Source organism: Cydia pomonella, chromosome 18 (assembly GCF_033807575.1).
Source record: "Cydia pomonella isolate Wapato2018A chromosome 18, ilCydPomo1, whole genome shotgun sequence".
In the NCBI taxonomy this organism is placed as follows: Eukaryota; Metazoa; Arthropoda; class Insecta; order Lepidoptera; family Tortricidae; genus Cydia; species Cydia pomonella.
This window is the reverse complement of record NC_084720.1, coordinates 12658824-12682349: the sequence shown is the minus strand read 5'-3', so window position 1 is coordinate 12682349 and position 23526 is coordinate 12658824. Positions and strand designations below refer to the sequence as shown.

The 23526-nt window shown below is 37.1% G+C and overlaps 1 protein-coding gene across 1 annotated transcript in view; it reads left to right on the top strand.

The window, feature by feature from the left end:
- Nucleotides 1-2739: 2739 nt before the first annotated feature.
- LOC133527521 (cell adhesion molecule Dscam2) overlaps nucleotides 2740-23526 on the top strand; it is a 232005-nt gene continuing 211218 nt past the window's right edge. Inside the window, exon 1 of the mRNA XM_061864567.1 lies at nucleotides 2740-3616. Within this exon, the coding sequence (XP_061720551.1) occupies nucleotides 3594-3616 (23 nt within the window). The 5' untranslated portion in view covers nucleotides 2740-3593. The remainder of the gene's footprint in view (nucleotides 3617-23526) is intronic.

Here is a 23526-nt window from a genome sequence, read left to right as displayed (position 1 = left end):
TTTGCTCCAGTCATGGGATGTATGGCGCCATTAATTTTCACACTAACAAATATCAATGAAAACTTAAACTTAAGAAGCTCTTAGGCTCTTGTTTATGGTAAAATGTTGCCAGCGATTAAAAAACTGATGGTAAATAATTGTTTTACAGAATTTTTTTATACCATCTCATTACTGGTGCCAGTCCCATAATAGGGGCGTTTACTATACGTAGCTATTTGAATAGATACTTTCAAGTACCAAGAAAAGACATTTTCTTAAAAATACTATTGAAAAACGTTTGTCATATGTGTGTACATATTTATGCCCGGGAATACATAACGACATTTTGTTGGATTCTGTTTCATATGTAATAATAAAATCAATATGTAATCTATACTCTAGATAGTTTAACTATTATGAATTATTTCCATTCCGCTAGTATGAGCGGTCAGTATCTTTACTGGAGTATTGCTCTTTGTAGCGGGATTGTTAAATACTTTTTATGATTTCTAATACTCCAAAATTTACCTCGATTATTTCTTAAATTTGATTAGCTGTTTTTCCTTGATTACACACCAAAAACCAAAACGACTAAATATTCACATTTTCGCATTTATTAAATTGGACCAGAATCAGACCAAGATAAGTTGGTAGCGATTTTGAAATTATGACGTTAACTTAACACTTGCACAGACTGGGTTATCAAAATCGCTGCCAACTTAGCTTGGTCTGACTTTACAATGACCTATCTCATGGACGTATAGGCAGCCAACGTACCTTTATCGGCCGTAGCTGCAATCGTCGTGTCGCTGCAGCTTCTCGTTGAATTTTAAAAGATCGGCTATTCACAAAATAATCTACCTCAAGCAGCTCAAGTCTATTATAATTTAACCTTCAGAGCCATACCAACTATATGTAATAACAGACTAAGCTTATACTGGTTGTGGAAGGGATGCTCAGCAAGCGCAACAACTAACCACTGTGCATTCCAATTGGCTGCGTGAGTATAAGCGAATTAAGTATTCGCTATAGCCAATCTGCCTTGACCTCAGGACTCCTAACGACTATTAACAATGAGAGAGCGCACTGTTTCTGGTTATATGTAATTATCGACACGTTCGTAGTCGGTAAGCGTTTGAAATGGCAGCCCTGAAGATCTCTCGAGCCGGAGCAAAGCGCTTGCGCGGCGCAGGGTCGACTAACTTTGTTTAACAACTAATTTTCAAGTTTCACTCAGTGTACATTAAGATGCTTTATGAACGCTGATGAGCTGAGAATTAATATTTGTAATTTAAGAATATCCTGTTGTTTAAACTTAAATTGAGCGTTTAGGCCTTTATAAATTCTTATATACTTGTTAATGAATTTTGCAATGATTTTTGTCACAACTATTGAGATAAAAATAATGTTGCTTATTTCGAATGCTCATATAGTTTTACGATTTCTCACATATGCAACAATTACATCATGTAATCAACCATGGTCGACGTTGGAAGCATAACCGATGTAAATAGAATAGGTACAGTTAAAAACCTTTGTAATTTTGAAAAGTCGTCGATTGAAAGGTCATTAACTAATAAAGACACAAAGCCCCTGCTCTGAAAACGACCGCAGTAATAATTCACATTCTAATTTGAATATCACAAACATTTTGGCGGCATATATCAAACAGTTCTAACAATTTTTGTTATTTGAGCGTCGTAGTGCATTTAGGATAACTCTGTCGTGTTATGACAAATTGACGTAACTATAGATTTAGTGGTAACAAGGTTAAATAGCATTTATTTGGTCATATTATACCCCCCATAAAGAAAGCAAGTGAAAATATCTTAAATTCTGAGAAAATGCAAATGCCAAAAGGTCGTAACTCACATTTTCCATGTTATTGTCATGACTATTCTTCAGTTACCAGAGATAGTTATCACAACACATCATTGGACAAGACACCTGAGAGAACCCCTACAACGAGCAACGCGCTCAATCATAGTCAAGTACTTCTAAAAGGCGCCTTCTATAACGTGAAGGCCTTCTAATAGGTATAAGGCCTTTGCGAGTTATTTGAGGGTAAGGTGAAGGAAGATGGAACTTGGAGGCATAGGAGGAATAGGGAGCTAGAGGAGCTGGTTGCTCAATATAATTGGTGAGATCAAAGCCACACGACTCCGCTGGCTCGGTCACCTAGAGAGGATGGGAGAGGATCGTGCTGTGATAAGAGCGAATGTGGGGCACCCGGGTAGAAAATGTCCGTCTGGGCGTCCCAGATACCGCTGGAGTGACGAAGTCCTAAAAGACCTGTTCGCCCTCGGAATACCCAACTGGCGTGAAGTGGCGCAGGATAGGGCAGAGATGCGCTCTCTTGTGTCAGAGGCTAAGATCCTGTTTGGGTCACTGAGCCAGTGAAGTAAGTAGTAGTAGTAGTAGTAAGGTGAAGGAAACATGCTTAGATATTTAACGAACTCAGTACAATTGGCTTCAAAACGTTGAATAAGTATTTAACTTAATATTTAATGAATAATAAAAAACTAACTTATAAACCTACTGACTTTCGTTTGTCACTGTACCAATATATTTTACCACTAACTGTAGGTACCTACGGTTCCAGGGTTGCCACAACCCAATCTGTCGGTTAACCCGCTAATTCTCCACTTCCCTTATCGCAGCACCCTGTTATCTGCGAGAATTCACTAATTTACAATCCGAGAATGAATATTTAATGGGAGTGTGTCACCCCTGAAAATTCGGCTCCTGTAGCCGCCATAGATTAAGTGTTGATGAAGCGCGTGTAGACATAGACGGGGGTGAGTCGAGTTTATGACTGTCATTTTGGGTACATGATAGACGTAATTATCATTAAGGTACATAAATGAAATTATATGATACTGATTTATTAAAGTGACGTTATGACTTCAGTAAAGTTTTTTTCTATGATGTAAACGTTATATTTCAGGTCAAGAATATATTTAGGTAGGTAAGTATATAAAACGTTTTTAAAACATTTTTATGATTAAATTATTTCAATCATCAATTGATATCTGAAAAGACACTAAATAGAATCTAGTTACGTATAGTCATGCATTTATAGAATCATAATAATCTCATTAAATTTATACAGGTGTCGTTTTTTTATGTAGGTGATCACTGATTTTTCCATACAAAACTATTACCGAATGATGTTCAAAATACAATACTCTCGCGCGCTTAGCATTTTCACGTGTATGAATGCTTTTATTTGTTAAGGCAGCACGTTTCACTATGAGCGTTTTCCTCGAATTGTACCTTTTTCAGCATCTGCACCCCTATATGGTAGGCTACGCGCGGGGTCGGGGCGCGGGCGGGAGCGCAGCCTCCCTTCCCGACAACGATTACTGATTAGTGTGGCGGCAAGCGCGGCGGGGCCGCCCGCTTCGACGAACGATGACGTAACACGCCCCGCCGAACGCAAATATAACCTAAAATCATTGATAAATACCAATCCCCCGCCTAGAACTCTCGTTCTTTAAAGTGGACGCTGCCCAGGCGGCGTGCGTACGGCGAACAGCTGACGGTCGCGCGTAGAACCCATGTGCTACTACGATTGTGTTATGTATAAGCGGCGTATTTTGTGATTGAATCGGATGGCGGTGTCAGCACGTCATAGGTAAGTTTAAAATAAGGCATGCATGTATGTTTTAGTTAGTGGGGCCGTGTGAGAGTTTCATGTAAGGACACCTATTTCGTTAAACAGCTTCAGGCTGTTTACGTTCAAAACATATCTCATTTATACCGAATGGAATCATATATTATCAGCTTTATTTGAAATTGTATTACATTATGGGTAAATTTCCTGAGTACAAATAACCAAAACTTTTCATTAAATCTGAACGGATATACCTGAAACATCAATATCTTTTCACCTTTTTATGTAGTAATGAGAGAGTCGAACGTCATCTTGAGATAACAGCTGTCCAATACAGAACGTCACGACAATGAAACAATTATCTTTATTAAATTCCGGTTCATGAACGCATAACTACGTTCTTTCATTAGCACGCCTAAGCTCCGTGGCTTTAATTAAGCTGTAATAATAAGTTATATTTTACGTAGCATAACTAAGTATGGTTTACGGCGGGCATAACTATGTTTTCTCTCATGGCAGTTAACGAGGTATAAATAGAGAGCAGGCGTTGATGTCTTTATTACGGCCGTAAATGTGTTTGTGGATGCGTCCTTAGAAAAAGGGTTTATTATGATATTTTAGGGTTTTATTCTGAATATTTTGGTGCCTGGAGAGAAGAAATAAAAACATAGGAAGGCGTGTTCAATTTTAAGAAAATACTCATCGAATGCGTATACAGCATGTCTTCGGCTCTCCCCGTAGATATTCACGTGCTCTCGCCGTCTATGCCGGGTAATGAGGGTATTGACTAATGGGGTACCCGCTTTTATTTAAAATAATAATGGAATAATTTCGGATGGAGGATGCCATTGGAATTTTGGATACGATGGCCGGATGGGCTAGGAGAAGGTTATTATATATTATCATTAAGGCGCCGGTTCGATTCAGACCACGGCCATTGGAAAAATTAGTTACGTTTATTTGCGTATATTACGTTATTACATATATTACATCTATTTAAGTTTAAAATTTCTGTCGCGTTTGCACCTGATGCATGCCCACCACTATGGAATGAAAATAAAGAAAATAAATACATTTATTTAACACCACAGTATAGCATAGTACACAAAAAAGATGGGCTACTACTGTGACACATACGTTAAAATCCACACCAAAGGCAAGTTTTGTGGGTTGAATGCATTTAATTTTGGAAAACAATACAGTTGGGGCAAAACGAGTATATAATATACTTACTGGGCACGAGGTATGATGGGGCAGCGACATAATGCCATTCGTTATAACCAATAGGGACCGTGCGCGTTAGAGGATCTGCCATCTGGTGGTCTGAATCGAAACCATAAACATGCACATGTACACGTCACGTGTTTTCTTGTGCATCATTTGTGCATAGTAGGTTCTGCCATCTTGTGGGCTACATCAGAACAAAAAACATCACATTTACGACTCGCGCCAAAAATCTGACGGCTCCTGTGCTGCCTCCTACAGTTCATGCACGCTCCCTATTACTAATAGATGTGACAGCAGTGTGTCATATAATGGACATCTTAACATGTCGTGCTCTACCTTACCTACCTGTAATATTATGACACATTTCCCAAATACGACAACAAAGAATCATAGTAGAAGCATAAAAAATGTTACGTAAGATACGGAATATGGAAGATAAACAAACGTGGTGCGCTCCGAAAAATACAGCCTCGTAAAAAAGAGAGCACGGATTTTCACTAAATACCTATTTCTCTCAGATTTTCCTCTAGGTTTTATGAAACAAATAACCACATCATTTTTCTTTCCACTTGCCCGCGTCATTAAGCTTTTATTTACTTTTGTTTCATAATTTATTCCTTAAAAATAAAATATGAGTGAATGTATTACTCCAATTCAACTATTACGACATTCCACTTTTGAATTATTTAGCAGATTACGACATACTATTTAATAATTCGTTATTAAAGCTTACCCGTCGTTTATTCAATCTAGTACAGTCATCATTATATCCAAAAAACCGACCCTACCCGTGAATAATCAGTTCTTGATTTTTTTTTTCGTAGGTCCCTCGGAGGGGTCACTGGGAGTGTAAATTCAAAAAGTAGACCGAATCAGGCTCCTGTGTACATTCGAAAAACGGTTTTTCTTGAATAACTCGGCCATTTTTGATTTTACAGTAAAACCGTGAGCACAAAAATTGTAGGAAATTTGATTTTCTACAAATTTGGTCCTCACAATTTTTCTTCTAGGATCGATATTTTGGAAATTCGTAGGTCGGCAGGGTCGGTTTTTTGGTTATAATGACTGTACTAATCAAGTATACAGCTTTAGCACCTATTCAGTTCAAGCCTTTTATAAAAAAAATCTACTCCAGCATCCAACAGCTTCTATTTGTCAATTAAATGACTGCCAGTGATTTTGTAAATGAACTTCATTAGACGCGCGCCGCTTTTCTATAGGATCATAATAGCAGTGTTATTTTGAATATTCATACAAAGTACGACTGTTGTATTTATTTAAATGCTAATTTCTAGACAAAGATCTACAAACCAAATTGATATACTCTTGCCTGTGTGTAATACCTGTGTATTAGGTACTTTGATTTTATCTATAATTTTAGGTGTTTGCTGCATATCTACATGATTTCAAAACTCGACTTCGTCTCGTTATCGTCTTGAGTTTTAAGAACCCTTATTATGTACCTGTTACACAAAATACTATTTGATGGTAATGGAAACCTTACTTAATTAAAAGCAATAATCACTAAATCTTCTGCATTCATGCACAATTTTATGAATTGTATGTGTTTAAGTAAAGGTCGATTCACAAGAGCCAGTACGAATGGAATGAATGAGTGAATGAAAATATCTATGTGTCTATCACATTAACCAATAAAATGGCGGCTTTGACTGTATACCGATACAGGCGTCACTCAAACAATGAAAGCTCTCTCTCAGATCTCGTCAGCAGTGAATCGACTTGTACCTATTCTTTAAACTACTATAGTACGACGAAATAATAATTTTGGTATAATTTTACTATTTCTTTACATATCCATTTTTAAAGCAATGCCACTTGGGAATATGTTATAATGAAATATGAACGGGTGCCCTCCTCAGACACTGTAAGTACAGTAAATAAAATTATTCGAAGACCTAAGCAAATAAGAAAAAGTCATCTGGAAAACCTGTAGCTCCCTGGAGACCGAAATTCAAAATGATACGACTGTCACAAGCACAAGAAATACGGAGCGTAAATAATTGGTACAAGCAACGAGCGGAACGAATGGAAAGCTCGTATCCAGTATACTCGTATTATTAATATATTATTTATAGAAATTTAACCTAATTTGGGATCGAATAATGACAGCTATTACTTGTATTGAGTTTGAAGTTAATTACTAAAACGACTTGAATTAAGTACATATTGAGCACATGAAGATATATTGCCCAATTTCGGTTAACATCTACACCGTATACTATGATGATACTTATTATTTACATTATAGTAAACCACGTTTCATTTTACTGGAAGTTCCCAAAAAGCTAGTTCTCTGACACTGACCAGTTAATGCGAATCTTAAATTGATAACGGAAACTTAATAGACATGAGTCACACTGGTTCTCAAGAAAATAACTACTTACATACACAATACACATCGATGCGGATGAAGTTACGGACAAAGGCAAATTTCCAATTCCAATAAAACGGGCTTTCAACACGCGCTTCTTATCATTGCGCTCACCGACTAAGAGTTCCTCACACTTTGCACCCACAATGGCCACGTACTGTTCGATTCCGGAGGAATTCCCTTCCGAAGACTAACTGCGGAGCAATCTCCTTTGCCTTTAAAAAGGTGTAAAAAGCTAATAATATCACAACGCGTTACACAAGTTACAACGCTTATAGAGTTTTTGATTTCGTGAACTGGTTTGATTACATGGACACTTTATGAATTAATTTATTCATAATGTGTTCATGCGATCTTGTTACTCATTGTACGTATGTACTTGTCAGTATAATCTCACTGTTGTGTTTATAAGGTTAAAACTAAGTCATAAATAGTATAACTAACTAATTTTCGACGACCGATCTGGCCTAGTGGGTCTATGAAACTGATGGTCCTGGGTTCGACTCCTGGTAATAGTTAGGGAGGCGAGGTAGCTAAATGGCGTAATTCAACGGCGCCGTCGAGACCTATCAAAATCGAAAGATAAAATAATTTCGAAAAGAAAAGCTCGTATGGTAAAAACCATTTTAGCGGTGGGTTTGGAGTGTACGGTTTTTCAAAAATGTTAAAAAAACCAGTTACTTGGGCATTCTCGAGCGCGTCAGATATTCATACAACGTATGCCCCAAGTGCCTCTAATAACAACGGTATACTAATCTGCCGGTTTGCGTGGTGGGGGTAGGAATATAAAGTAGTCAAAAATGCAAAAAAAAAAAATTACTCGAGCGCGTCAGATTTTTGGAAGGGGTGTTAAGTAGGCCCCAAGCTCCCTTTAAAAAAACTGACGATTTCGGCGTGACGATAAGTTACGATGAATTTTTGAAAATGCAAAAAAAAAGTTTTTTTGAAATACTCGAGCGTGTCAGATTTTCATAGGGGAGGTTTATCTCGGTATCCTGAAAGCATATTTTCTTAATCTGACAAAAATGTTGGTGGGGTATCTATGTAGATTCATGTTTTCTGACGCATATTAACTTGTTGCCGACTGAAAGCACATTGAAAGTCGTATAAAATTTTAGCACTGAAAATTTCTCGAGTTAATATTTTAAAAACACTACATACAATTTTCAAACTTCCATCAATTGTTAAATACACAGCACACCCAAATGAATTATTACAAATAGTTAAAGAGTTGATTTTCAAACAATAAACATTTTCTTTTACTGCGTCATCTTTAAGTGGCGTGTTATAGAAACTTTCAGTATTACTCACGTATAAACCACATAGACTACCAAAGCGATTTCTGATCACGTAATCCCGATATTGAATTACTAGGTACATTTACATAATAATAGAACCATATACTCCTGAAGCATCCAAGTTTCCCCAAACTTAGCAGCTCCCACAATACTTAACGATATTAGGTAAGCCCTATCGAATAGTTTCGCAAAGTTCCCGAAGTGGCGGTGACAACGACGTTGGCCGTCCCAAGTGTCGTTATAACAAATTTTGATGACTCGTCTATCGCCCAAATAAGCTGAGTTGGCGTACTAAGTCAACGTCCGAGGCAGGCGAGATCGCTAATGCCGTCCAATTATCCTTTGGTAGGTCACAGTACACTGACTAGAATCAATATGAATAAATGCACAGAACACCTTGTATGGAACCGATATAAATAATCACGACACCTTTTGCCTCTGCGAAGCATTTCCGCTACATACCGGAGAACTCATGTTATCGGCTAAGACGTAGCGATACGACCGTATCTGAGCGGTGAATGTGTTAAAACTTAAATTAAAAAACTCTGCTTCGAGCAAGACTCAAAATGACGAACGCTTGGAACACAGGTCCAATCGCTTGAGTCAACTGAGGTAACGAAGTTTACCAGAAGCGTGCGAATCTTTTCATTCCTTTTTTTTTTTTTATTTACACGTCTTAGGGAGGCGTATAGCGACACCTACCGTAAGTATGATCTGTCCTAACGGCACCGGAGTCTCAACAATATGCTAACTCATATTAAACTGTATTAACTTTAATTATATTACTTTAACTTAAAAATTTGTAATATCGCTAAGTACTTTCGTTAAAAAGAAATGGTGAATGCTTTTAGTGTACTAAGTTAAAAAAAATCTCTAAGCGAGTCAGTTTTCTCAGAACAGGTTAACATTAACAGAATCAGACGGATTTCCTAGTAACTAAACTTCTCTGTATTTGCGGTTTTAGATCTACATATAATGAGTCAGGTGTTTCTGGGAGCAACCATTAGCTGGCTTTTAATTAATATTAAAATGGCAATGAAAGTTTGTGTAGTGGATCGTAGAAATATAGCTAACACCTAACAGCCACGTTTAAATAAGTATAATGTACGATTGTACATGTACATGAGGGTTTGGGCTAGACTCGAACTAGTTCACTGTGAATTGGGAACTTATCATACGCTTTTGAATTTCTTCGCCGATGTATACAGATTTTCTCACGGTGTTCGCTAGATTAATTAATTGGTACGACTCGGGGTTGGAACCGACGACCATCGGCTCGGAAGACTAAGAGCTAAATAATTTCTAAAATATTTAGTATAAATATGATTAAGGCTATGTTTTGGACGTGTTGGAATGAGAATAGATTTTGAGGGACCAAGAGTCACTTATTTTTGGTTTTCTTTTATATCTACTATCCGTTACTTATCACTATGTACCCACCGCATTAATTACATAGTTTTGCTATTGTTAAACCGGGTATCCAAAACGTAGACGTAAACCTAGAGGGGAAACCCAACTGGGGAAGTACCTTACAGAAAACTGCAGCCAAATAACACTAGACCCTATTCATAGTGTTGTGTTCCTGCCGGTGAGTAAGGTTAGGGTCGGCAACGCGCATGTAACTCTAAGTTGCAGGCGCCTACGGAGACTGCTTACCATCAGGCGGGCCATATGCTTGTTTGCCACCGACGTAGTATATATATATATATATAAATCTGGCTTATCTAGTTATGACGCTATTCAAGTAACCTACTGTTCTCCCCAACTTTATGTCCAAACCTTTCGATGACATCCCTTACGTACGGTTGAGTGTGTAGGCCGAGCTAATGATAAGCTATCAATTAGGCCTGGCCGACTCAGCGGATTACGAGGAAGGGAAAAGTTTTTTCAACCGGTTAAATTGGGTTTCGACAACTACTACTACTACGGACTATTGGGACTGAGTCGAGGACTGGGTGAATGTAATGACGAACGCAGCAATTTAATTGATTATTTTTGCGTCAGGCACCTGTCGCTGTTTAATCATTAAAATCTGGATGATGAGCTTTACTCGATACCGAGTTATTTTACGCTTAGCCAGAAAATATTCGTATAAAGATAAAGATATTTTATTATTCAAGTAGGCATATTACAATGCGCTTATGAATGTCAAATAAAGCTACGCCGGCTCTTACACCTCTGACCTGAGAAGATTTAAATCCTCCCTCAATTGGAGGAACCCTCCTCCAATTTTTGAGGATTTTTGGAGGATTCCAATATGGACCGGCAAGAAACTTCGCAGGACACATCTTTTCAAAACATTACATCTTATAATTAACATGCATTAAATAAGAAAAAAAAATACAATTTAGATTACTATAGAAATCATGCAATTATATACAGTACCTACTTTTCTTTATAGAAATTTTATAACAAAATATATTTTTCATATTAAATCATAAAAATACGTATTCGTTCAGAAAACATATGGAATTATTACAAAAGGAAAGGAAAAATAAAATTAATAAAGAAATCAGAATATACATTACATAAATCTCACTGATTGTTATAGCTACATAAAATATTTGATGTGCTTTCTTACCTGAGCTGTGTCACCTATAACTCTACACATAATACAATGATTTTAATTACTACTTGTTTTTACAGTTTCTGGTTTGGATTGGACCATTTATGTTTATCTGTAGTTCTCGACTCTGTAATAAGCCTTTAACATCAATGACTTTTTGAAGTAATTCTTAAGAGCTGGCAAGGGTAATATTAAAGCATCGTCAGGTAACTAACTTGTTATAAAAATGAATGCATTGTACTTTGCGGACACGAAACTTTCTGATAGAGAGCTTATTTTTATTTCTAGTGTTATAGTTATGGACATCAGAATTCTTAGTGAAGGAGTCTAGATTTTTAACAACATAAATAATACTATCAAAGATGTATTGGGAAGCTACAGTTAAAATATTAATTTCTTTGATAAGTTCTTGTTCACTAGGGACGGTAAACATGATGAGGACATTGAAAGGAGAGTGAATGCTGGAAATCGTGTGAATGGGGCACTCAACGCTTTTATGAGCAGCCAGAAGGTGTCGCAAAAAGCACGGTTGGCTGTGCATAGAGGGGTGTTGGTGCCTACACTTCTGTATGGTAGCGAAAGTTGGGTATGGCAGAAGAAACATCAGAGTCAAGTGAATGCAGTGAAAATGAGAGCGTTGAGAAGTGTTGTGTGGTGTAAAATTACAAGATAGAATTAGGAACAGTGTGATAAGGGAAAAGTGTGGACTGAACGAAGATGTAGTGACAAAAATTGAGAAAGGTATGTTGAGATGGTTTGGACACGTGGAAAGAATGAGTGAAACAAGGTTAACAAAGAGAGTGTATAAGGGAGAAGTAGAAGAGGGAGCTGGAAGGGGTAGACCTCGGCGGACTTTCTCTGATCAAATCGGGGAAATCCTGAAGAAAGGCCAGGTCAAGAACACCCTAAACCAACGAGCGTGTATGAGGAATATAATGAAAGTGAAGGAAGCGAAAGAGGTATGTCAGGATCGTAGTAAGTTGAAATCCGTGGTCTCTGCCTACCCCTTCGGGAAATAGGCGTGATTATATGTATGTATGTATGTTGATAAGTTCTCTTAATGATTCACGTGCTCTTAAGTTATATATAGAACGAATGGCTCTCTTTTGTAAGACAAATATAGTTTTTGCCCCAAACCAGAATACCATATGATATTACACTATGAAAATAACTATAATAGACAAGGCAAGCTGTCTCAACATTGGTCAATTGCCTGATTCTCCTAGGGCGTAAGCGGCCGGTACAATAGTTAACGCGTTCTTTGTATCTCCTTGGATTTTACAGGCCTATAAATCCCAGTCTTTTGATAGGCTTGCGTGGGGATATTTGTAGATCCAACACGTAGAGGCCCCTTGGAGAGCTTTAATGTCATGTAGAACGTCTGCTGGAACCCGTTTACAGGCGCAACAACAGACACCCATGTGGATAGCTAGTTTTCCTAGAAAATAGATGTAGCCAGGTTAATTACTTTTCTCCCTATAGTACAGGCGCTATAGTTAGAAAATTTATCGAAATTGTGCAAATAGATTTCATGAAATTACAAATAATAATAAATAATAATAATAATAGTCCCAATGCCTGTTGCGACCGGTTCATGGGTATCTATTGTTGCGCCCGTGAACGGGTTCCAGCGGGGCGTTCTACATGACATTAAAGCTCTCCAAGAGGCCTCTACGTGTTGGATCTATATCCCCACGCAAGCCTATCAAAAGACCGGGATTTATAGACCGGTGAAATCCAAGGAGATACAATAATAATAAATAACTATTATAGGACATTATTATACTAATTGAATAAGTCCCACAGTAAGCTCAATAAGGCTTGTGTTGAGGGTACTTAGACAACGATATATATAATACATATTTATAAATACTTAAATACTTAGAAAACACCCATGACCCAGGAACAAATATCCATGCTCACCACACGAATAAATGCCCTTACCAGGATTTGAACCCGGGACCATCAGCTTCGTAGGCAGGGTCACTACCCACTAGGCCAAACCGGTCGTCGACAAATGGGGTCAATAGGCAACATTGTTGTGATGGTATAAATAAATAGGCTGAAGACGTATTCTAAATTTAAAATGCTACGGGCTAAATTTTTACCGCACCAAAATAAAAATAATAGGTATATGTACTGTACTTCTAAGTAGGTACTTACTGATATGATAATGTTCTTTATTTCTTTATTTATTTCAGGTAATCATCTGTAACTTACAGCTAACAAGCCAAAGCAAGCCAACACATTTCTGTTCTGTCACATTACACAGGAAACGTCTGGTCACGAGCCAATTTCGATAGCGATATTCGCTAAGTAAGAAGTTTTTTGTATCACAAAATGACTAAAAACTGTTGTCCTTAAGAATACTAGTTTCTATAAAGCATTTTTGATATAGTTACAATCAACATCAAAAGTAGCGGATCAAACTACGCGTCAAAAGTACCCTACAATTCTCAAACAGCTTATCAAAAACAGATATACCTATCTATCTATGAAGAACAATAAAACTGTAAAAGATACTTTTGAACGCAAACTGTATCGATTTATCCATGTTTGGAAAAGTTACCCAAGATGGCAGATACATTTGGTTCGTTGTTTCATCCGCTAGTAATGATGCTGATTGTGATTGTAGCTACACCAGCCCGCGTAGCTAATATGCCAATCGTTATAGTTTGTGTTATCCACGATGACGCGCAGATTTCCCAAATCTAACCTTTAATAACATGACAATACGAGTCAATGCATGCGTCTTCGTGAATGACACGATCTATAAAGCTCCGTAGCGTAGCGTAGTCATCTATATCACTCCTCCATATTAGTGTGACAGTGACAGTTGCGTTTCGTTTACCATGGAGTGTTAACGATTGCAGAGCGAACATAGAAAATCGAAATTTCACGGTACGCCCTTAGGAAAACTATACATTCACACACCATTATTGCAAACAAAACTGGCCGTCAGTGACTACATATAATGATTTCACGATTTTACTCGTGGATTTTTTGTCACTACACGCGACATGAAACGAAAGACGTTTGTATCATTTGTCACTAAAAATGTCTCTTTGGAATTTTATCTATTTTTCAGATTTAGTATAGAAAATAAGCACTTTCATTAAAACCATTCTTTAGAACGAAAAACTAATTTCCTCGAGCTTACAATGGCTCGGATCATTTTCGAATCTATCTCATTTATGACAGTTTCCTTGAGTTACGAGCGCAAACTTGCTCCATAAAATATGATAATAAAATTTATCTGTATTAATAAAGTAAATTTAGGCCGAAGTTAATTAATGAACTAAACGTGATGTGTGTTTTATGTACTATTAGGTAAATGAAGTTGTTGCTTTAGTTTATACGCTTGATTAGATTCAGTTCGCGGTAATCGATAGTCATTCGGTGTAGGTAATTTAATTTATTAGCACGTGTATCGAACGTTGTTGTAAACGTTGCATATAAAGTAGGTAGTACCTATATATGTACATAGAGTTTACGTAAGTAAGTACTTAGTTTACTAGGTATTCAAAGGAAACTTATTAACTCGCTTTCGATTCGAGCTTTCGCTTCAAAACAACTTGACTTCTAATATTGGAGCAGCTTCTTGTTTTTACCAAAGCGACAGCCGTCTTACCTTCAAATTCAGAGAAACAACTATATTGGGATTAGTCCGGTTACCTCATGAAAATGCGAAGTTTTCCATCACCAAAGACCAACCTGCTAAATACTAAAGTATATATACGTAAGTAAGTCAGGGGTTGAACCCATTATTTTCAATTTGGAAGCTTAAAGGCTCGGCTAACAGAGTTCACAAGCTATCTAAGCAAATACATTTTGAGAATCCCTATACTTAATAAGTGCATTTGATTTGCTTGTCAAAGATTTCACATTAGTAGTTGCCACAGGCACCAGGTTGTACTTACAGCTCACCGTCACGTGTTTTGACCGCTAATCCTGTGTAATACATTATGATTTAGTATATTTTATGGTTTATTAATGTATTTTAATACTAAAACTATTAAATGATTATTCATTAGCCAAAAAATATTTAGTTATCTTAGAAATGTGGGGATTTAAATTACAAAACACGTCCAAAAAGTACTGAGCTATTGTTTTGAAGGGAGATTTTTTGATTAACAGAAGTTTTGATAAACAAATATTAATTAGGAATAAAATGTAGTTTTTACCTAATAAACGAATACACGATGAGTATTTTAATATATAATACTAATAGAAATATGTTAATTTGACCACTTACGGTATTTAAAAACACAAAACTACTTTTCACATACGCTCTTCTCTTGCAAAGTAATGTAGATAAAAAAATACTTTAGTTATGTCTATGTGGTTGAAACATTTTTTTAATGTTGACACGTTGGTAGTCTGTGTTTTGAAAATAGTTTATACCGTATCTGTGCAGCCATTCACAGATAAAAAATCAAAAACCGCATACACTCCGTTTGGTACCCGGAGCTGCCATGATTATTTTAGAGGTGCGCAATGTTGGAACCTCTAGCTACCAGAATCATGTGAGTGGTTAAAACGTATTTCACTAAAAGCTCATGGGTATAATTATACTTAATGATAAGGAAATAATGAATGTATGCTCTTAATAATTTATTAATGAATCTTAAATCTAGTCTATGTTACCTGTTGTTTATATCTGACTTTTATCTGTGTTTGATGCTACATACTTAGTACAAAATTGTAACTTATACGATGAGATGTCTGCGTCGCTAATCTTCTAGTCTAGTGCATTTACGAGTATTATACCTCGGGATTGAGATTGCTATCTTTATGCTGCACTTAGACTGCCCAAACCGGCCAATCTTTGCGAGTTGTTGTTCCAAGAGCCAGCTTTTGTTGCCACGGAAACAATAGGACATAATTAAACACCAGTAAGTCATACCTAGGAAAATAATCTGACTCCAGGGTCGGTAAATCACCTCTCTTGACTGGAATTTATTATCCCTTCGGCTCACCCTTCCCCTGTCTGCCGTGATGAGTAGCGCTTTTGGAATAGAAAAGAACGTTTTGTTTAGAGGGAAATATGCTTTGAGTGACGGTAGACAGATGGCCTACTTATCTTTTGTTTCATATTGAGAAAGGGACTTGAGAAAATTAGTGTAAATAATTCGTAAAACGAGTAAAGCGACCAACTATGTTTAAATATATTATGGAACAGTAAGACTACATAGACTACCGAGATTTTAAAACAAATGTTGTCACGTTTGTGGACAATAGTAACAACTTGTATTTATTGTGCACAATAATTATTTAAAACAGAACACTCGGGATAATCTTTGTAACAGTGACATGATATTTACAAAAAGTTGATATGCAGGTGATCTAGCTACACATGACAGTAATCCAAATAGCATGCCCAAGATGTAATACCTAACTACTGAAATACCCGCATCAGCCTTGTTGGAATTAAATCAACGACGTGAATTAAAAGCTTAAAACTAAAGCCGTAGAACGGGTTTAATGTGTATAAACGAACAAAACATCATCCGCACGCGACAAACAAGTCCTTAACATAGTTAAAAAGTCACAAAATTCTTCGCTTTCTTTTTCCGTAATAAGATTGTAAACGAGCTAGAGGCAGCCGTGTGAAAAATGCAATTGAAGCTTTCGCAGAATTTCTTACCCGCCCTTGTTCCTCGTTAATGTTGAACAAAAAAATATACGCCGCGTCCATTACAATGCACCAACAATAGGTCCTCCAATAAATTAGATCCGCCGTTTCTTAAATAAAATAGCTGGTGAATAAAGAGGGCGAATTTAAATGGGGAAGCGTCAACGAGTGCTCGGCGTCACGTTTCAAGATGGCGGAGCGGCCACTCCGCCCGGGAACGTGACAGGGCACGCTCCAAATCAAAACACGGCACTACACCCACCACTACTAGTCCATTCGCTGTTTAACATCATACATCATGTCGTAAGTTGCATTAATGCTTGAAAAATGTCGATGGCTAAAGGTTTAGTTTAATAAAAGGTCACTCACGATTTAACGTGTTTTATGTATACGTAAGTGACCCGTTTTAATATATTAGTCTGTGTCTCACGGAAGTTTTGTTGTTACGTTCAATTAGTTGTTAAGTACCGGATGATACTAATCAGAAAGGGTACTCAGTTATCAACACCCAAAAAGTTGCTAAACTACTCATTTAAAAATGCTCTATTGAAGCACCATTGAAAGCTTTAGTGGTCTAGGAAAAGTCAGATATAATTTTGTCAAACAGTTCTATGCATTATGTTGCTAACTATTAAGGTGACATTCGGATGGCAACTGCAGCTGCATTGCTGGCGCGACATTACCGGGTGGCGTTGATACCGCCGTTGTATTTGTTAAGTAATTCCTTGATAAAATAAGTGCCGGTTTGAACGTCATATCTAATCGTGGCAGTAATGCGGCGACGAACGGCACTCATTATATCAAGGAAAATGACAGATACAGCGACGACATCAACGCCGCCGCAGTAAAATTGCAACATTGGCATACGTTTTTGTAGGATAACATTTTTGCTTTAACCCTTTACGGGGCACATTCAGGTAAAAATGACCATGATGTTTTCTTATGCTGAATTATTAGGCCTATACGGAGTGATGAAGTGTGTATTTTTTTAATTTTGATCATTAAAGGGTTAATTAAATACCTAAGGCTGACTGTGATTACTATATTCATGTGATGCCGACAATAGGGTTGTGTATTCCACTTGATAAACGCTATGAACTTACAATATTTAAACATATAACATTCTTTCGTGCGTTTTGTACACTGTATAACGCAAAAAAAAATGTTGTAACTTATTTCAAGATAAGTTAGAGTCAAAACCCAATTCTTATTTTCATTCAATTAAGGCAATATTCCGTAATACGATAAGATAAACTTAATATTATTAATTAATGTAGGATAACCTGATAGCCCATATTATCGTTACCCGGCCAACGTAATGACAAAATGGGGTTCTTGCTATAACTATTACTATTAAACTACCTTCAATAAAGCCTTGATTATCTTCGCTTCAATATTCGTAGCAACAAAGCGCGCCATAACTAAATATTTAACGTAGATATTGTTATTGTGAAGATTACTGCATAAGCGCGTCGAACTACAAATCATATCCTATTTCACAGTTCACTACGTTACACAATTTCACAGCTATACAGGTTGGGCCTAAATAAACCGACAAACTTTAACCTACATACAAGGTTTAATAAGAGTTAAAAATAACATATTGACGAAATTTAGGCTCAGCTTTAGATATATTTCTTGAATACCAAAATAAAAAGATGAAAAATATCTAGTAGAATTAATCCTAACCTATTGAATATAATGGCTGTTCGCTGTCAATTTCCAATTTTTGTTACTGTAGCGTGACTCAGGTGATGATTACAAAAGACCTCTAACAAAATTAAATTATTTTATTCGGAAAGACTAAAGTAGTAAAGTTGACCTATGGTAATAAAACAATTTTACTCGTTATACCCTCAAAAATACTTGATGTGGTTAAATTTGGTGCTGTTATTCAGACCCACCATGTCAACGGGTTAAATATATAAGGATACAATAGCAGTATATAAACGTACACTTTGAACAATATCCCAGGGCATTTGCGAGATTCTCCGCCTTATCTTAACTCATTATGTTAGACATTAATTGCCAGGGTAAACAGTTGGGAATTAATGTTACAAATACGTACAGAATTACAACAGGGCTGTGTAATGTAATAAGTGCCTAATTTGTATTTTCGGGCGCTGAAGATATTACATTTCAAATTCAAATTAAGTACAGGAATAATGACGTTGTTTGCGATTTCAAAGAGCACATTAGTTGTAAACACATTGTTCTGCGTGATCACCCACTTCATTTTGACTTACTGTTGTTAACAAAGGTTGGCAGGAGGCTATATTTGCAGTGAAATAAGATAGCCATAATTGTATCTTGCTGAATTTCAGAGAAGAATATTCAATGAACGCGTTGTACGATGGTATATGGATTGTCGATTGTAGGTATGGTGCGGGAGTGAGAACTAGTGAGAAGACGGATTTTTTGAGTCGAAAATTGCCAAAAATGCGAGCGAACGGTATACGTGTGTGCTTCGACAAGGTGCAATGGCGACTAGAGGTCAAACGATGCACACATGCATACCACTTCCTTCATATTACGCTTTATTATAAAAAAAACTGTTTACTTAACTAGGTCCACAGATGGCGTTACAGGTAAGTAACATTAGGATATTTATATTATATTTTTACAGGATATATATGTGTATTTAGTTATGTATTTATAACCTATTATTATTTATGGCAGATTTTAGGTATGTAAATGGTTTTAGGAAAGTTCTTAGAAAAGTAATTCGAACATTATCCCACACAGGTACGTATGAGTTTCTAGCGTAAACATGGATGGTACTCATTTATAGTAATCTAGCAATTTATTCATAATCGTTTATAGCCTGACTAACCCTATAAGTAATAGTTTATTTACAATGTATTTATAGTATTTACACTTTAACTTATTAGCTATAACGTCAACTTAGTTTAAATAAGTTTATGGCAAAAGTTTCATTTTTGGTGCAAGCATTTCTTTCCACCGGCAACTAATACTCATCGAAACAGTTCTCAAAACGCCAAATACTAACTATTAAGTTGCGTTGTTTTATCACAGAGTTCCTATGGCCACCTCCTGTCTCCAGGATCAGGGTCAGCTCGATGGTACCATGACATTGCATTGTCACCCGACTTACATATGTATGCAAATCTTCAGCTTCATCGGAAACCGGAAAGTGGGTCAAATTTAACTTGCAAGATTTGACCCGTACAAACATAGTTACATACGCACATAGGTACATTACAATATATTAAAAGCTTGTATAAATACTCCGTGGCATGGCGTTATTAACGTACCTGAAAATTCTATCACACTTTGTTACGTAATCAATTTTACCTCACACGTGTACGCTAAGCTGAGCTCTAAGCTCTAATACATCACTTTCATCTCAGGATACACGTAACATATTATGATATCTTCTGTTTAGAATACGAGCATCTATCCGCTTCATCTGGTATTCCGCCGGCAGCTGTAATAAATAGGAGTTTTTCTGTAACCCGCGGAACCGCAGTCTTTATATCATTCGCGATCCGTAGATAAGTTTTGCTGACACATTATGTACGCATTTATCGAATGTGTTTTACAAAGGTCAGTGAGGGGAAATTGGAAGCTATGTATATAGATTTCCTGAGGAAATATACGTGGTTTTGGTCTGTACCATCTATTGAATTAAGTCTTAGTACAAATCATTTTCTCAGTTCTGTTGGCTGTTCAGTCCAAAAAACGATTGGGAAACGCGCCTGCGTTTTACTCAGGAATATATAGCGATTGATGAGCAGGCGTATATTTCACCAACTTGACAATTCATAATTGACACTGCAAATTTTCTGTCCATTTCTTGGTCGGTAAGTAACGAAGGTAAGTACAGCGAACTGCAAAAGTGCGTTTTTTTAAGTATGCACTTTTATTTAGTAGGACCAGCAATGTACGGTGAATTATCAATGTCAGACGACAGCTGTCAGCGTAGTGAAACAGGATTTGCATTTGACATTTACGTTAGCGACTGCGTGAACTCGACCGCATTCCTTCTCTATCGCCCCTATACGTTAGGACGAGCGAGATCGACTGCGACCGAGTTTAGGCAGTTGCTAACGTAGACGTCAAATGTCAACTCGTGGTACGGCTACTAGAGACGGTACTCTCGACATGAAACGTGCGAATAATAGGAGATTGATAACTGAGTTATTGCCACACCAATCTGGGGCCCATTTCTCGAACGGTATTAGACTAATGAATGGGTTACCATGGCAACACACTAATAATATTAGACTAATACCGTTCCTGAAATGGACCCAATTTATAGCTTTTAAAGGAAAAGGAAAGGCTTTTAAAGACCTCCGATTTGTTAGATTCGTCATTGTCACGAATAGCAGAATAACTGTTAAACTATCGAAAAAAAAACATAAAAAAATAACAAACGATGTTTGCTAGTCTAATAATATACAAAGACCCTTCATAATGGTCAGCAATAATATTTTACTCACTACTTTTAGATACTCAAAATACAGCTGTTTGAACGGTTAATCTCAGTTTTATGGTCCTAGCTATAAAGATAGCAAACAAGTAAACTTAAAAACGGAAATGAGTTTTAGATTGTCTAGGTTTTGGTTTACGATGGCGGGAACATTTACTATCATAGTGTAGTAACTATGACTGTAGTGTTTAATATGTATGTTATGTATTACTGACAAAGAACATATTTTCAATATATATATGCACATGCTAAGTACGTGGTGTTTGCCGGTTTTCTATAGTCTATGAAAGTTATAGACTATAGAAAACAGGCAAACATTCCTTACTCGTACAAGAAAAGAGTGTTTAAAACTCGTAGTAGAAGAGGCGATAATGTCGCAGTGCGACCCCGTACCTTATGTGACAGCTCTGGATATTTACTCAACGATTGACAATTCAGGTCGCCATAGCATATCTCCATCTAGTTCGGCTTTCAAACTCGGGGGCCCAATTACTTATTTGAACATATTATGCCTCTTCCACGATCAATAACTTTTTGATACAAGCAAGTTTAACGAATACCTATGATTTGGCATAATGAGTTGGTATCTAACATAATATCTGTGTTGTCTTAAGCTAACATTTGGATGTCAACTTCAGCTGCATTACTGTTGTGGCGTCGTTGTTGCTGTCGCGTATGTCAATTTCCTTGATAAGATAAGTGACATTTGCCGTCGCATTACTGCCGTGATTATACCGTTCATTCTGTCACTCATTTTATCAAGGAAATCGATATTTATATAACAGCGGCAGTAATGACGACGCCGCAACACTAATGTAGCTGCAGTTGATATCCGAACATCACCTTTAAGGTAGACATCCATAGAGCCGCATCGGACGCATCGCACGCAACGGATTTTAGTATTCTTTGTATAGAAAGTCACACAAGTGCGTCCATTGATCCGTTGCGTGCGATGTGTCCGATGCGGGCAATGCGGCTCTGTGGACGTCTACCTTTATAGTAAATATGTACACCGTCCGCGTAGCCAACGTGCATATCGTTCACGCTCCGTGGCGAACGAAACGCAACTGTCACAGTCGCACTAATATGGAAGAGTGATAGAGAGAGATGACTACGCTACGCTACAGAGCGTTAACGATTGTAGCGTTGGCTACGCGACCTGGTATTCCAATACTGCGAATTACACCAAATTACGTCAAATTATCATCTGAGAGACTTCATGTTTTGTGGCGAGAATAAATATATAGATCATAGTAGGAAAGGAAAATGATGAAGAATGAAGTATCTTGACCAAGTTATCTTGACACGTAATACGAAATTAATGAAATAAGTGGTTAAGTTTTCCTAAACACTACGATCGATCCATGTAGCTACTATATTAATACTCGACACGTGTTATCTGTAGTCATTCATTATGTATACATTTCACGCGGAAGACACAGTTCTGCTGATCAAATATGGACGCGGCTTAATTATTATATCCACTTGCCTTATCCTGGAGCCCGATTTAGATTAATTATTTTGATAAGACTTTGAAGATGGCTCACGCTGATTGGTGCATGTGGTTTTTTTGATATATTTCGGACAGAATCCATATACACAATACACATCAGTATTACAATAGTATTTTATACAATTGTGATATAATAGAGAGCTTTTCAGTCGAGTACCGTGTTTTGGCAACGAAGCTTGCTGAGTTGCCAAAGTGAGGTAAGAGATTGAAAAGCTTGATTATATCACTGTTGTATACAATACTTTTTCTACGAGTCGATAAATATAATACTTTAAACTAATAAAATCATACAGGTAAACAAGCCAAAAGTATACAGCTATTTAAGATACGCGAGCAGCCACGATACCTTCATACTCGTACGCGCCCCGGCCGCCGGAGCCCGGCGGGTTGGTCAACGACACCTTCTCGTAACTCATGAGGCCTTGGTACTTACTCCTTGCCAAATTCAATTTTTAGACAGTTTTTTCTCGATTTTGGCCACCGTAGCCTATGGAGAAGCAATGGTAAGCGGTTTTCGTAGTCTATGTTGCTATATTAAGGGTGTCACAGGTGCGTTTATGACTTATGAAACTATTGTTTCTACTATACAACCTAAAATAAATAATTAATTTGAGCTATCGTTTTGTTTCGTTCTTGACCGCGGCGAGCTGTAATTGGTCAATTGCATTATAGTTGACTAAACAGTTTCGCAATGAACATTATATGAACATTATAGTTGAGGTGGGAGCCCATACATGAAAAGTACCCAATTACAGTTTGGTATACTTCTTTTTCTTTTTCCTCGCGTTGTCCCGGCATTTTGCCACGGCTCATGAGAGCCTGGGGTCCACTTGACAACTAATCCCAA